General features: G+C 38.3%; 2 protein-coding genes across 3 annotated transcripts in view; one reads left to right on the top strand and one right to left on the bottom strand.

Annotated features, from left to right (window-relative positions):
* Positions 1–991, bottom strand: part of LOC142342720 (transcription initiation factor TFIID subunit 6-like) — a 31,193-nt gene extending 30,202 nt beyond the window's left edge. The window contains exon 1 of the mRNA XM_075394239.1: positions 509–991. Within this exon, the coding sequence (XP_075250354.1) occupies positions 509–951 (443 nt within the window). The 5' untranslated portion in view covers positions 952–991. The remainder of the gene's footprint in view (positions 1–508) is intronic.
* LOC142342723 (uncharacterized) overlaps positions 1–17,580 on the top strand; it is a 467,707-nt gene that overhangs the window by 179,752 nt on the left and 270,375 nt on the right. The window lies entirely within an intron of this gene.

Consider the following 17,580-nt stretch of genomic DNA (forward strand, 5'->3'; position numbering starts at 1 on the left):
TTTAATTACCAAAAACTTTCAAAACGTCATCGAAATTATAATTGTATTCTAGAATTACCTCATAGACAACATAGAAATTTCGATTAAGAAATAAAAATAGCATGAAAAGGCAACACGTGTGTAAAAAAATCTCACTTAGAGAAAATTTTTTCACACCTACATTTCTAAAGGCATTGCCAAAAGGCGTGAACAAAACAACCACTCTTTCTTTTACCCGCTCTTTGAATCTGTTCACCAAAAACCATAGCGTCTCTCCGAGTTGTAAAAAAATTAGGGATGCTATGATTGCCGGCTGAGACGATGAAGGCGCCTATTAAAAAAAATCGCATATATACAAATTTGATTTGATCAAATTTGAATGAACTGCCCAGGAATTGCAACCAAAACCATTACTCCTGGTCATAGTTAACTTTACTCTTCCAGTATCTTGACTGAATAGTAAACTGTTAACACCTTACTGGAAGCCAAACTATCTACCGATACTAAAAAGGGGGCATGCATTACTCACTGGCTTTCCGCGGGGTATTTTGGAAGTGAAGACTGAAGAATCTCATTCAAGTCAATCTCTTTCTCCTCATAACCAAATATGTCATTTGAGCTCTGAATACCACTTGCCCCTTTCAAAGGAACAAAATCTCTGCATGTTATACCAAGCACACCCTCTCCACTCTGTAGCACTAGTGCGTCATTGATATCTTTAGCACTCATCCTAGCTCTCCTGGCTTTTCTCCGAAATCTTTCAGCATGCTGAATTGCTAGTTTAACCTTAAAAACAACTTCACGGGAAAGATAAGATGCGGCTTTACGTTGCAAAAGCTCAATGCCTAGGCCATCTGCCACCAGTTGACAACTGTCAGCTACTGTACTCTCATGTGACAATTTTGCATCGTCAGCTTTATTAGACGACTCCTCTGGTAAATTTCCAACTCCGGCATCGTCTTCTTCGTCCATTTGCTAACACAACCAGTCTGAAAGACATCAATCTAGTTAGCACATGTATGAGATTGAGTATGGGTGCTAGGAAAATCAGCAGGCAGGCCTTTAGCCGATACAGAAAAAGAGAAATTTAGTCGACAATTTTATCATTATTCGTCAAAAAAAACGGATCTTTACCGTTTATGCCCCCTGTACGTTATGCAACCCCAGGTACATAGCACGTGTCATTGCATGGTAAATCATTACCTAAACATGTGGCACGTGCGTCTGGGGGTGCAAATAATATGCACCCACTAAGCTGCGGGGGTGGGGGGCACAAGGAAAAGATCCAAAAAACCTAATTGGCCGAGAGTTATCAGTAGTTCGATGGACCATTATCTTTGGTGTGCAGTCGGGTGTAGTTACGTATATACCTAGGTGATGATAGTTGGTAAAAACCGTATATTTGCCCGCCTATGAGATACCGTTTTATACCGGCCAATCAGAGCTTCAGAAATAATCTACCAGCGAGTTTTCCGTAAAATGTCCGCTAGATTTTTCAACTTTGGGTTGTCCTGTCGTGTATTATGGCAACCAGCATGGGATTTTTTAAATTAGTTTAACCTTTGGTTCAGCAAGTCAACATTTCAACTAATTAGAAATTTTGAGATTTCAGTATTGCAATTAAAATATGAAATACGTGTGTTCTAGACACTGCCGTACTAACGTAGCTGTAACCACTGCTCTACTAACAAAGACAAGGAAAGCTTTACACCACCCAGTTCGTTTCAGCGGTTTGACCGGATATTGTTTTTGCAGTTAACTTTTGTGAACTGCATTATCCGCTATAGTGTAGGTTACCGTTTGATTACTTGATACTCAATTTTTCCAAAGAACTTATCGTTGCTTTGCTGTTCAACAAACTTCTTTCGCTCTGAAAACAAAACAATTCCAAGTAAAAACACAATTTTGTGTTGAATTCTGGTTAACAACTCGATATAATATCCAGCTCCAGGTATTTTTCATAGCTCAATGTAATTTTCTTAGCCACTTGTCAGGGCAAAAAATTCCTTTCCGCATTTGTTAATGTTTTCACAGAATATTCTCCCGATAACCGCAGTTAAGTACAGGAAGAGGCGTATTTTGCGCGTTTGCACTCAATTGCTGAACAACACAATTACCGAATCTATGCTAGATTCGTTAGAGCCAGCAAGAGAAACTGACTTCGTTTTGCACAAATTAGGCACTTTGTTCCTCCGATAGATTGAAAATATCCAAGTTAAATCTTCACCAGTCAGAAACAGTAAAATCAAAAGTATAGAAAATTAATAGGATGATCTACCGAAACAAGATACAATAACAGTACACTCTGAAAATTTCTCGTGTGGGATCACACGATTTTTTCTCGTGTGAGCATTAAAGTGCACGATGTTTCTTGTGATAGACGCAAGTCGTGTGTTTTCACAGGAGAAAAATTAACTCGTGTGTAAATTTTTCACATGATTTTTCGTATAATGTGAAAACATGGGTTGAAAGCCGAAAAAATAAAATCAATAGTTTTGAACCCCAAGTTTCTCTTTGCCGGCCAATATGGTCAGAAGAAACGTTTTGTGCAAAATTTTTAGCTCGTGCAAAATCCCTCAAGCTTCACCAAACAGTCCGGAGAAAGAGGCCAACGACTAATTTCTTAGCTAAGATCTATATTAAAACGCTACTATTGAATTTGTCATCTTTTAAACCTTTTTAATTTAGAGGCATTGTGGTAGAGACAACACAATATATGTTTTGCAAATGTTTTTAAAACGTTTTAGTCAAAAACTGCTTATATTGTCTATCAGAATGCCCTTCTCAATCTCTAAGTGTCCCGTTTGCATGGAACGATTCAGAGAAGATAGTTTTTTTCTCCATACCAGCATTTTTTGAGAATGTGGCCTCTATCAATTGCTTTAAAACATGGTTGATCCTCTTCTTCTCACAGTTTCTTCTTTCTTATGCCAGGATGTGGTTGATGAGCTCCTTTATGACGAAGAGTTTTTGTTATGCTCCATTTATCCTGAACTTGCACCAAAAATCTGTATCAACAAGCAGCTGTCAATTTGCACCGGTTGCAAAAGTGTCACTGATGCTGTTACCTCAGAAAACAGTTCGTAAGATTGTTCAAGTGGTGGTATCAAACTGTCAAACCGTTCCTCGAGCATGTTTTATAACTTTCTGTTTTTCTAAATGTCACATATCTTGGCTCCAGATCCCTTTTTAGTTCAAATTTGCTGCTTTGTTTTCTTGGAGAAATAAAGATTTCTAGAAATTTTTTAATTGGCTGTAGTACTGCTTTTCATATCATTAATATTCTGCACTCCTGTAGGGTGCCAAAAATAGGTTTTTGATGGCGATGTGAATGCAAAAATTTTACACGAAATCTTGTTTGATTGTTCCAAAAAATCATGGATTGTCACACAATTTTCGGGGGGTAAGTGACACACAAGAAATTGCCCAGTTACATGATAAATTGTTTATTTTTACACTAATTTCCCGGCCTTAATTTCATGGTTTAACTAATTCACACGAAAATATTTGTGAATAGAACCCAATTTTTTGTCTGAAAAAACGATTACTTGGCTTGAAAACGCACGAATTTCTCTTGTGAAAGAGAACGATAAATGCTGTTGAAAATCATGAGATGATTTTTGAGATGATTCATGAGATGATTTTTGTGCGAATTATTGTGTACTTTTTACGGTCACTTGTAAACTCTGTCGTTTCTTCGAACTTTCGATGATCAAATAACACCCTGCGAAATTGATGATTTCTGTAGCTTGACCGAGATCATAATATTGTTGATTGTCGCTGTCCTCGATTAATCTAACAAAATCTCCTTTCAAAATGTTTCAATTACTGTACATCGTCTCTTTTCTCAATTGTTTAACCATGACAAATACTCTTTGCGAAATTTTTCCTATACGAAAATTGCATTGGCTTGAGTATTTCGAAAAAGCATTTGATGATCGACAAATTTTTCTGCGTATGGAAGATAGGGTAAACAAAGGTTCTTGCTACCAAGCAAAAACTGATCGGATTTCAAAGATTCTAAGTCAATAGCGTCTGAACTGAACAGAGTCAACGCTCTCTTGTTCAATGTCTGTTCACCAATAGACATTTTAGTTGAACGAGCGTAGTCAGTGACAGATCTGTTCCCCAGCAATATATAAATTGCTTTCTTGAACTTTCCGACTAGTTGTTCCTATACCCCTCCAAAGCTAGGCGCTCTGGTTGGGCTGAACTTCCATCTGATTCCTTGTTGACTAAGATGATCATGGATACCTTCTTTGACCTATGCAGCAATGTACTCCGCAAGTTCTCGTTCAGCTCCTTCAGTAGGTTTGCTCAGTTGTGGCTTTCTATTGTATTGGTTTGACTCTTCAAGCAACAAATCGCATTACAGCATTAAGACAACAATCCATGTCTAATTTGGGTCCCACTTCTATTTTGACTGCTCCCACAGTTAGATATTTGAACAGACAACATCAACACAATTTCTTTCTTTTCCTTGCCCAATGTTCACAATGAAAGCAATCAGCTCCAACATTTGTAAACGGTGTTGAAGCATTTATCAAGTTTTTGGGTAAGCTGGTGGTTGCTGGAGTAATCATTTGTGCTCAGCCCTTTCTACAAATAAGGCTCTTGTTCTCGATCACAAGACATTTTGCATGCCTATTATTCACCTCTTCTGCTTAAAAAATTTTTTGTACATGCTCAGTCCCTTGTGCTGATTTTTTTGTGTTTATTTTGCAAGAATGGTTCAACTGCATCCTGTTTCCAATGTTGCAATTCTAAATGCTTTGTCAATTAAATTTTGCCTTTTCTGCCTTTGTTGCAACTAAGTCGCTCATATCCAAAAAAGTGTTACAATTGAAGAATTTTGCTGCGTTTTGGAATTTCCTGTTCAGCATTTGGAGACTTCATCTCTACAACAGATTGTTCTTGTTGTATTAAAATGAAGGTAATTTTCTATGCTTTCTCCTCTTTGAACGCTGACAACAAAAGTTGATGGTTTGCACAGTGCTCGCTGTTCGTATGCTGACGTATTCACTAGCTTGTTGAATTACTGATTTGTTTCCACTGAATAACAGCTTTTTTCTTCAGCTTGTATTATAAAAAATTATGAGGGTATGTTCGTTTCATCTGAGTCAAAGATTAGATTCAAATTTTCACACCAATAAATTTTTGGTCGGTTCAACTAGGCCGGACCTGTGAGCCACTCAATTTTCTCGATTACTTCAATGTTGATTCTTCTCGTGCCATTGTAAAACATCAGTAGTATCCAGTTTTTCGGCGACCCGAATGGCCACGAGGTTTTTGTTCCGATGGGTGCTGTTTGTCCACTTCAATACTGTTGTTCAGGCTGACCAAAAACTTCAACTATGTATCCTCATTTCGTGTACCTTGACTATAGGTTATTTCAAACCCACTGCAATGACTAAACCGAGCAATTCCTATCGTCGTACTGCAAGACTTCTCATTGGTGCCACTATGCATTTTCAATTGCAAATGCTCAGTCAGTGGAGTATTTGTTCAGTTGAGAGAGCAGACAGGCCAATGTACAGATTTTGTCTTCAAATGCATCAGCAACCAAATGAAATTTAGTTTTGTCCCTCAATGATTTGAAGTTTCTTCTATCGATGCTTTTTTCATCCACAATCCGAATCTGTTTCTTCCAAATCAGGAATTGTGCCGCATCACCAAGCTCCACTTCATTGTCCTAATGTTGTCTTTTCTTAGTCCAGATGCCTTTTAGAATTCATCTCATGTGAACACTGAACGGAACAAATTATCCAATCGGGTTAAACACTTAGGCTTCACCGTTATTGCTTCTCAACTTCCTCAGTTCAATTCCACGTTGTGCGAGAAGCAGTTTTTATCAAGTTGAAGATTTCAATGGCTTCTTCAGGGGTTTTCAACAATTTGATGAAATTGCCCATATAGAAGTTGTTTTGCAACTCTCTTGAGAACATAGTTTGCGCAAGTTGAAGAACTCCTAGCTCAAAATACACGACATTGACATTTTTATATTTGGACTCTTTTTTTGGTTCTTGAAAGCCACGAAAACTTAACGCAATTTCTGTCCGGCTTGAAAAGTTGCACTTGCATAAACATTGATTCAATATCTGCTGTCAGAGTAATCGGTCCTTCGCAAAATCTGAATATTGTTCGAATCAACTCGTTTTATAAATAGGGTCCCCCGTTTAGTTGCCATTAGGCCTGAATTTTGTACTTTGATTCTGCATTGCTAACACGTCCCACTTTGGCGAGCTTGATTGGATATAGCACTAGAGGTTGAAGCAGTTAAAGCACCCTTCAATCCGCAATCGTCCAATATCTTTACGAATCGCTTTTGTTTAACTGTGTCTATCCACTGTCTATTTAAACTCTTCAGGTTGGGGTTCCATTGGAATCTTCCTTCCAATGACTAAAGCTGACTGACGGCTGAACTGCATTAGTTCCACAGGTTTTGCGCAGTTTCAACTGAAAACATTCCCACGTTCTACCCCTGCCTGTAACTTTTGTTGTACTCTCTAACAACCTTTTGTGTCTGCAGTTACTTCTTTGATTGACTGCCGAACTTAATTTTGGAAGCATAACTTTGTAGGTTTCACCGGGTTTCGAAATCCTCACCCAATTTCCTCCCATCTTCTGTGAAGGCAAAATGACAAACAATTTGTCTAATTTTTTGCACCATAGGTCAACTAAATACTCATCTTAGCTCTGTCAGAACGGCAAAAAGTTCACGTTTTGTTCAAGTCTAGTATTCCATTTGGCGTTGTAGTTCATAAGAATCCTGAACAAAGATGATGCTTCCATCAAATTGAAGCTTTTTCTGGGTAGAACATCAAATTGTTTGATATTATGCTCCAGTTTGTTGTAGTCATAGTTTGCTTCTTTTTCAATGAGATTGACGGGCGTGCAGACGCTTCGCTTGAATGCACCACTGAAAGGTGTCCTTTTATTTTTAGTGGAAATTTTTTTGTCTTTGAATCCTCCGCTCCATGTAGGCCATCTATTTCGAGCGTAACATCGGTGCCTTTGGCTGGTGAATTCTCTTGCACACTTAGATCAATCAATCAAACGGCTGTCCACCATCGAGGAAAACAAATTTGTTCAACCTGTTTACCACAGCTATGAATTGAGACAGGAACTAGCTGAAGAATAATTGTAATTTGTCTACTTTGGTTGATGATTACTGCACTTTTCTTGACTCCTCGATTGCCCTCGTTCATTGATTTTCCTATTGTAGCAATTGGCTTTGCTTCGTAGCACATCTTTTGATATTGCAAGGTTTGATTTGTCAAGCTTTGATTGCACGTAGTTTGACCATGCAACCGCAACATAAACGTTTCTTCCTCAATGCTGCATACCAATTATTTGCTCTCATATTCCTAAAGAGCGGAGAGTCCCAAATTTTATGAGTGCCATCACCTAGCAAACGGTGATTGTTTTGCGTTTTTTTCGTTTCCTGAGCGATTAATTTGGGACGGAAACCTTTCTCTCGATTCGCTCCTCTTCAGTCTGCTTCCTATCACTCCCTCTTGAAAACTGAAATCCGTTTTTACGCAAGGGTCATCATAGATTGCCATTTTCAGAAACATAATCAGATCAAGTCAGTCTCAGTATTTATCATTAACATAGAACCACCACTTTTCCTTGAGAAATTGAATTAGTCTTTCTCTTGCCTTATAGAGAGGCGAACTCAGTTCCAGATCACCAACTTGATTGCACTCGTTGAGCAAATTCACAAAATTAGAAACTATAACCGAGAAAGTGATCAGACCTGATGAGTTGTGGGGTTTCACCTGACTTGCCTTGGGGGAGACTCCAGTTGTGAATCGATAATCAAAAGAGATCCTACTCTGGAATGCTCTAAGCAGACCCATTGAATTGTCCAGAATACCCCAATTTTGATATTTTCTTTGCTTGTCAGTAGAGTCTTCACACGGCTCATTTTCTCCAAGTTTTTGTATTAGTCTTCAATCGGGTATAGAATTAATTTTACTAGACGACAGGGGCCAATCAAGAGGGTTTCTATCGGAGTTGCTCAACTTGAGCTTTGGTAGGTTAATGATACTTGAAATAATAACTGTTGTATCGCAAACCAGCTTTAGCGAAACACCCTGGTCTTCAATGCCTAATTACGATTGGGTGAACTGCGATGTCGGGAGAAGTCACTTTTTTTGTTTCAGACGTTGCTTCGAAGCGAGCTAATGAGCGATTCGGTAGCTGAAATTTGTCAATTCGACTGTCCGATTTCTCTTCGTTAAGTTTCAGTTGAAGCGCCGTTTGTCTCGAGCGCTGGTTGCTTGAGAGAAAACATCATCATTTTCTATGGCTGTTCCCTTAACTTGCGCTCTAGTTCAATTTCTCATTATTGTAGTTCATGTTTTGTACTGACTTCCTTCATTTGCATTTCCACCTTTACCTTATTTCGTTCAAACCGCACCTGTTCTTTTTGTAGCTTTGTTTCAAATTAGATATTGAATAGCTTCATCTGTTCACCACCTTTTTGCTTTCTGTAGATCTTTCCAAAACATTTATCGTATCATGGTTGCTTGCTGTTATTTTGTATTGTACCGTTTTGAGCAACTGAGTTGTCAGTTGGCTAGTTTTTGTAACTCACGTTTTTTTACTGCGTAATTTGTGTTGCTTTGCTCTCACCTCATAGCTGGTTATGCTACTCTGCTTATATTTGCAAGCCCACGTTTGTCCTAATTCTCTTTGCACTCCTTTGTTTGTTTTAGTTTGTCTTCCACAAACTTGCTCGGTAGGGTACAAGCTTGTTTTCACGCGGCAGTTACTTACAAATTTTTTCCTCTAGAAGGTGTCAGGCTTGTTGATAGACATATTTTGGGTTGATATGAATGGTTGATTATTGTTTACCGAGTCTTCAATTAATCTTAACTTCATTATCTGAGTCTTGAAGATTTTTATAGTAATTGATTTGCGCTGGCTGATACTGAACGGTCACCCTCCAAAATTTGCTGATTACCCTTGAATTGCCGGGTTGCTGTTAACTTCTAGGTGCTTAACACTTTTAAGCTGAAATTTAATCTCAATTTTTTAAGTTTTAAATAGCACATTTCAATTGACTTCGCTAGAAAGGATCTGTTACAGATTAATAGAATTTTTGCCGACAGTTTTATAATTTTTCTTCAAAAAACCGGATCTTCTCCTTTTGTGCACCAGTACGTTATTCACTTCCAGGTACACCGCAAATGCCATTGTATGGTAAATCTTTATGTAAATGTATGACACGTGCCTCTGGGGTTGCAAAAAATATGCACCCACTAAGCGGGAGTGCACACACGGAAAAGGTCTAAAATCCTCATTGATCGAGATTTATCAGTGTTTTATATTTTTTAGTGTGCAGCTGTGTGTAACAAAGTACAAACCTCCATGACAATACTTAGTTAAAACGCAATTGTTTATTTGCTTGCCCATCGAATACCGCTTTATACCGGACAATAAGATCTTCAGAATTAATCTACCAGCGAGTTTTCCGTAAAATATCGGCTAGACATTCCAATCTTGAATTGTCGTGTCGGCTAAAAGGGCGGCAAATGAGGGCTTTTAGTTTCGAACTGTATTTCAGCAATTCAACATTAAAACTAATTACAAAATTGGAGCTTCAGTAATGCTCTTAAAATACGAGTTATTTGTGTTCTAGACTCTGATGTACAAGTGTATTCGTAAACGCAGCTCCCCTATGAAAGACAAGTGAAGTTTACACCGCTCAGTTCGTTTCATTGATTTCAATCTTGTCCGGATATTAGGTTTCTGTAGTTAACTTTTGTGAACAGTATTATCCGCTATACTGAAGACGAGCGTTGCAGTAATTGATACTCAATAACCCAAAGATATAATTATGGCTTTGCTGTTCAAAAAACTGTTCCGCTAAGAAAATCAACAATTTTAAGTTCAAAAAATAAATTCTGTATTGTTTTATAACTAAGAGCATCCACAGACGCGAGGGACAAGAACAATTAAGAAAGTAACATGTTGTTTTTTGTAAAAAATATAACGAGCATGGTCAGATTTCCAGTAGGATTACAATCTCAATTTATGTTTCCAGTTATATGGCTCAAGTGCCAAAATTGCATCTATGATTGGTTTTGAGTAAATTGTGAGGCTGATCGAGATTAGGTTTCAGATGCTCTCCATGTACAGTCAAGTACTAATAATAGCTACTTGATATAAATGCTGAACAGATAAATTTGGCTTCGATAGAATTTAGCAAAACATTGCGCTTAGTATGCTACTCAATAATCACTGTTAGACTAGGTCATCACTTATTTCAGTTAATTTTGAAGCGCAGCCACCACATTCGCCAAAGATTAAAAAAGATATAAGAAGTATTGAGTCAATCCCAGTGTTGTCAGCACTGAAAGGTCATAGAATATTTTAATTTCCCCAATTACTATAATTAAACGTCCATATAGTTGGGGACTAACCCTCCAGCAAGTCATCTTTTTAGGTAATTAGAGTTTTGCACAGAAGTTAAAATAGTAGTAGTAGTAGTAGTAGTAGTAGTAGTAGTAGTAGTAGTAGTAGTAGCATTAGTAGTAGTAGTAGTAGTAGTAGTAGTAGTAGTAGTAGTAGTAGTAGTAGTAGTAGTAGTAGTAGTAGTAGTATTAGTAGTAGCAGCCTAGCCAAGGTTGAAATTGGGATGATTTTGTCACATTTTCAACCAGTGGCCACGGTTTTCCTGCACTTTTTCAACCGACAAATTTTCAACTTTGTATATCCACTGACTATTTAAACTCTTCAGGTTGGGGTTCCATTGGAATCTTCCTTCCAATGACTAAAGCTGACTGACGGCTGAACTGACGGCTTATGCTACTCAATATTCACTGTTCGACTAGGTCATCACTTATTTCAGTTAATTTTGAAGCCCAGCCACCACATTCGCCAAAGATTAAAAAAGATATAAGAAGTATTGAGTCAATCCCAGTGTTGTCAGCACTGATAGGTCATAGAATATTTTAATTTCCCCAATTACTATAATTAAACGTCCATATAGTTGGGGACTAACCCTCCAGCAAGTCATCTTTTTAGGTAATTAGAGTTTTGCACAGAAGTTAAAATAGTAGTAGTAGTAGTAGTAGTAGTATTTGTAGTAGTAGTAGTAGTAGTAGTAGTATTAGTAGTAGTAGTAGTAGTAGTAGTAGTAGCAGTAGTAGTAGTAGTAGTAGTAGTAGTAGTATTAGTAGTAGTAGTAGTAGTAGTAGTAGTAGTAGCAGCCTAGCCAAGGTTGAAATTGGGATGATTTTGTCACATTTTCAACCAGTGGCCACGGTTTATCTGCACTTTTTCAACCGACAAATTTTAACATATAAAGACTATGCACCGATTCAACCATAGGGTGCACGTTTTCGACCCAGCATTTTTTCACAATTTCAATCTAGAGGATTTCACATTTTCAACTACAACTACATTTGTCGCAATTGAAGTATCAAATAAACAGAAAAATTAACGCCAAATGCAAAGTATGCCAATTGATGTTTCCAACATATAGTTGAAATGTTCAAAATTTTTGAACAACAGAAAATCAGTACTTCAATGCGTCCTGAACAAAAAAAAATTTTCTTTGCAATTGTATCAGCGTTTCTTCTGGTTCTTACAAAAACACACTAAACAATTCAAGGAGAGGGAGAAATGAAAAAATTGGACCCAAATGACACCAATCGGCAATCAATGGCTTAGATTAAATTTCATGCAAAGCTTCAGTTTTAAAAATGATAGGTCTTCTGGTGAAAATGTCTCGAAAATGGAAAATTTAGAGAGAAAACATGATTTCGTTTATGTTTTGGCTAAAGAAACACAAAGTTCCATCTCTTAATTTTAGCAATTGGTTGTTTGAAATTTTTTACATCAAAACAAAGTTGAACAAAAGGTTTTCCAGGACTATGTTAGGTCAATTTTTTGAATTAAAAGTATTGGCACTCTAACTTGGAGATTTCTTTTTGTGGGGGGTAGGGTGCCACTTCGAGCCTGAGGCAATGTCCTCGGGCTCGAAGTGGCCCACTAATTTTTATGGCCCTAATAAAAACGATTGTTTACGATCGTTATTTTGGTGCACTCTTTTAATCATCTGGGACTTTGCCATGACATGAAAAACAGTTTTGGTCTAAAACAATTTCTTCGATTTAAAATCCTTTTATCACATTTCTGAACGTCAGTGGCACCGGTTAACCTCAGTTGGCATGTGGCATGATTTGCGTAGCTGACACATTGCTGCAACAGTATTTGCTAACAATTGATAATGTCTCTGCATAAAGAATGCGAATAAAGAAAATTTTTGAGAGGTAAAATGTGAAATGATGAGAGTTGGTCTCCCTCTTTATGGAAATTTTGTCAATTGTTAGACTGTGATTAGACCTAAATGACACCAATGGGCTTCAATCTCTGAGCTTACATTTCATGCAAAGCTTCAGTTCTAAAACTGATAGGTCTTCTGGTGAAAAATGTCTTGAAAATGGAAAAGTTTAAGAGAGAAAACATGATTTCGTTTAGGTTTTGGTTAAAGAAACACTAAGTTCCATCTCCTAATTTTAGCAATTGGTTGTTTAAATTTTTTTTTACATCAAAACAAAGTTGAACAAAAGGTTTTTCAGGACTATGTTAGGTCAATTTTTTAAATTAAAAATATTGGCAGTCTAATTTGGAGATTTTTTTTGGGGGGGGGGGGGGGGGGGGCACTTCGAGCCTGAGGCAATGTCCTCGGGCTCGAAATGGCCCCTTATTTTTTAGCCCTAAAAAAACGAGCGTTTACGATCGTTATTTTGGTGCATTTTTTAATCATCTGGGTCTTAGCCATGAAATCAAAAACATTTTTGATCTAAAACAATTTCTTCGATTTAAAATCTTTTATCACATTTTCATGTCTTTTACAGTGAAAAGTTCACTCAAGTTACGTTTCTGGAAGCTCCTGAAAAAATTTTAGAATATGCATAATTGATTTGTTTGAAATTTTAGTTTGCGGGGCCACTGTTCAATCAAACAAATATGCTCAAAGAATTGTTTTGGCGTCATAAAAGATTACATGGAAATGTTATGTGCCCTATCCCTTTTTCTGTGACACTGAAAGACATCAGAATTCAACAAAAGTTGCGACGTTATGAAAATGGTAATATTTACAACTGTAACGACAGTACAAGAATGAAAAAATTGCCGAAAAATTCTATTTCGTCCCAATTTCAACCCCAAAAAGCTAGCTTCAAACGACCTTTTCATGTCTTTTATGCAGTTAAATGCTCAAAGGTTATGTTTCTGAAAAACTCGTGAGAGAAGCTTTTAGAATAATTGTGAATGAACTTTTTTTGAAAACATACAGCTGAATCAAACAAATATGCTCAAATTATATGTTTTTGAGCCGTAAAAGATTATATAGAAATTATATGTGTTTCGGCCCCATTTTGGTGATACTGAAACACAAAAAAAATTAAAAAAGTTTGTTGTTACGTTGTAATGACAAAATTTATTACCGTAACGCCAGTACAAGTTTGTAAAATTTGCAGAAAACTGCTATTTCGTCCCAGAAAAGCTAGCTTCAGAAGGCATTTTCATGTCTTTTATACAGTCAAAAGCTCACTTAAGCTACATTTCTAAAAAGCTCGTGAAACCACTAATTAGTCAATTTCTAAGCGAAGTGTTTCACACATTTAATTCTAGGTCAACTTCAGCATCAACATTATACGCTCAATAAGTTTTTCTAATGCTTCAAGATTAGATGTCAAATTTTTATGTCTTTAATGCAATATTTCTGAAATGTACATTTAATGTAATTTTTATAGTTTAGGGACAATCCAAACAAGTATCTTTATATCTGTGTTTTCCACACAAAAGTGCCAAACTACCCTTTAATTTGAAAAAAAATTGACAACAAAAATAACAAAAATTACGTGGAAGATGTTTTACGTCATTTGTTGCTCCTAAAGACTTCCAATAAAGGAAGTTTTCGAACGTTCATTTACATGCTTGGACAGCAATTATAAAAACATAGTTTTCAATAGTTTTTTGTTCGAGTTATTTAGCGCTAACAAAAATGCTATCTGTAGTCCCAGGACTTCGGTGACCCTAAAAAAATTCCACCACAATCTAAGTTTTTTTTCCATGTCATTTTTTGGTGTGAAAAGGTTGTACAAAGTTTTTTCCAGTACAGGCAGCCAATGGAACAGCAAAAACAAGTTTAGAAGGTTATTTACAGACCAAAAATGGCGTAAAAATTTTCCATATCAGCTTTCAAAATAAAGATGGCGAAGAAAGGCCGCAATCATTCGCGGACTCGAAATGTTAATTTTTAGAACTTCAATGTCGCCTGACACCACCGCGGAAATTGGTTATGTTAGTATTATTTATGAAACAATAGCTCTAGTGACATCATTTTTCTTACAATTTGAATGGCCACAAGTTTTGTCATGACAACTAAGACTGAAAATCTCTGAGACTATTTATTTTGAAAAGTTGAAGACCTAAAAACTTTTCAAAAAGTGTCCACCTTTTGAAAAGTTTTGGCACGATGTTGAGTATCAACTGTAAGATGAACTGAAGTTTACCAATGGACGTTTTTTGATCATAACATGAAAATACTGCGAGTGGCCATTTCTGAAAATGGTAAACCTTCACAAATTCAACCTGCAAAAATTTCTTTTGTCTTTTTAGCCTTTCATGCTGATATCATGCTTGAAACTTTTAAAATGGCGATACCCACAAAAGCTATTCTAGCTCGAACTATACCATATATTGGTGCATTTACATCTGTGCGGCGGAAGCGGAGTTCGGAGGTGGACGCGGGAGTCGGAGGAGGAGGCGGGGGTAGGAGGCGGAGGCGGGGATTGGAGGTGGAGGCGGGAGTCGGAGGAGGAGGCGGGGGTAGGAGGCGGAGGCGGGGGTCGGAGGCGGAGACGGGGCCGGAGGTGGAGGCGGAGTTTGATGTGCGAGTCAGAATTAGTTGTGGTGTATTAGTAGTAGTAGTAGTAGTAGTAGTAGTAGTAGTAGTAGTAGTAGTAGTAGTAGTAGTAGTAGTAGTAGTAGTAGTAGTAGTAGTAGTAGTAGTAGTAGTAGTAGTAGTAGTAGTAGTAGTAGTAGTAGTAGTAGTAGTAGTAGTAGTAGTAGTAGTAGTAGTAGTAGTAGTAGTAGTAGTAGTAGTAGTAGTAGTAGTAGTAGTAGTAGTAGTAGTAGTAGTAGTAGTAGTAGTAGTAGTAGTAGTAGTAGTAGTAGTAGTAGTAGTATAAGTAGTAGTAGTAGTAGTAGTAGTAGTAGTAGTAGTAGTAGTAGTAGTAGTAGTAGTAGTAGTAGTAGTAGTAGTAGTAGTAGTAGTAGTAGTAGTAGTAGTAGTAGTAGTAGTAGTAGTAGTAGTAGTAATAGTAGTAGTAGTAGTAGTAGTAGTAGTAGTAGCAGTAGTAGTAGTAGTAGTAGTAGTAGTAGTAGTAGTAGTAGTAGTAGTAGTAGTAGTAGTAGTAGTGGGGGACAAAATCCAACCTCACCTCCACGTGGTGTCCCCTGGGGGTAGGTCTTGTGCTGCGGCTCTCCGCTCACATGGTCGAGCTAACGAGGCACTGGTCTTCTAGTTTGTGGCGCAACTAGTCGTATCTCAGCCTTCAAACACCAAAGCAATGAGTACATTCAACCATGGCCCCGAGTCCCGGGTAAGGGGTGCTAAGAATCTCCCGAGGAACCAACTCAGAATTGCAACTTTAAACGTCAGAACACTGACCCAGGCCGGATCTTTAGAGGCTTTGAAAATGGATCTGGCGCAATACAAGTTGGATATTCTGGGAGTGCAGGAGACGAGATTGCAGGAGCAAGAAATTGATCTCGGAGACCACAAGCTCTACCTGTCTGACTCGTGGTTGTCTGGTGTAAAGTCGAGACAAGGAGGAGTGGGCGTTGCTGTAAAGAAGTCATTGATAAACAGCATCGTAGAACAAGTGGCTCTAAGTGAACGTATTTGCTACGTCAAGTTCGCGGCTCGGAGGAGAGCCAATCTAGCTGTTGTTGTCTGCTACGCACCTACGAATGAAGCTAGTCTCCAAGAGTAGGATTTGTTTTGGAGTCAACTTTCAGACCTAGTTTACAGCTTCAAACATAGGGAGCGTATTTGTGTCATCGGTGACCTCAATGCAGAGCCTGGATACCAGTTGAATGACACCATGAGCTGCAGAGGCCCGTTTGGAATGGGTGAAGAAAATGAAAACTCGGAAAAGTTGTTATCATTTTGCACTTCACACAAATTGCTCGTAGGTGGTACATGGTTCCAGCATCGACAAGTGCATCGGTACACCTACAACCCTCCCGATCCGAGTTGTCGAAAAAAGATGCTGGATCGCATTCTGTTTGCAGAGAGATACAGAGGATGTCTGACGAATGTGAGGACCAGAAGAGGGAAAACCACAATTACCGATCATGAACTGGTCATTGCGGAAGTATCTATGAAACTTTTGTCTAAAAAGCCATGTTTCACGCCCAGAATCAGTTCTGCAAAGCTGCAAGATGAAACAACGCGTGAATTATTCACGCAGGAGGTCAAGTTACATCTTGATAAGAGCGGCGATTTCGAGAATACAGAGCAGTCTTGGGACAATTTTCGAAAAGCCCTGAACCAAGCAGCAGTGAAATGCCTCCTTCCGGACAAGCGAGTGAACAAACCTTGGATTTCTCCAGATTCTCTGGAACTTATCCGGAAACGAGCTGATCTACAGTTGAAGAAACACAGCAGCGCGGTGGCGTTGTTAGAGTTCACAAACTGCTGTAAGGAAATCAGAAAAGCTCTACGTGCAGACAAACGGGCATGGCTTGAACGCAAAGGCCAAGAAGTGCAGAGCTTTGCGGACAGAGGCAACTTGAAGGAGGTTTTTGGGGCAGCACAGCAGATTTGCCGAAACTGGAGTCCCCAGTTGACCAAATTAGTTTCAAGCACTGGCGTCAACTTACGGACGAAAGAGGAACGACTTGAACGCTGGACGGAACATTTTAGTCAACTCCTGAATCCCTCAACATCCAGTTGCAGTACGAGATTGGATCCAGAAGAAGCAGCTGAAAGCTTGTCGATTGACCTGAGCCCAATTCGATTTGAAGAAGTGCTTGAAGCTGTCCGCAGGTTGAAGAATGGCAAGGCAAGTGGACCCGATAACATTTCCTGTGAGATGTTGAAAGCACACAAGGGTATTGTCGAGTGGCTCTGGGACATCATAGATAAGTGTTGGTCGACGGAAGTTCTGCCCGATGACTGGAAGGTAGCAGAAATTGTCCCATTATACAAGAGTAAAGGAAAGAGGTCAGAGTGTTCGAACCACCGAGGGATCTCTCTATTGTCAGTACCAGGCAAAGTGTTCGCTTCCGTTATTCTCAATCGATGCAAAGATTCAGTGGATCGCGTCTTAAGGGAAGAGCAGTGCGGCTTCAGAAAAAGCAGAGGATGCGCCGATCAACTCTTTGCCCTGCGTCAAATAATAGAGAAATCAATGGCGTTTCAATTGGATATTAGCTTTTGTTTCATAGACTTTCGAGCGGCATTCGATTCTGTCGATCGTGAGCAGATGTACCAGATAATGAAACACTATGGTCTTCCGCAAAAAGTGATAAACATCATAAGAAACAGCTATGATGGATTCAAATGTC

Source organism: Convolutriloba macropyga, chromosome 7, assembly GCF_964194025.1.
Source record: "Convolutriloba macropyga chromosome 7, txConMacr16.3, whole genome shotgun sequence".
NCBI lineage: Eukaryota > Metazoa > Xenacoelomorpha > Acoela > Convolutidae > Convolutriloba > Convolutriloba macropyga.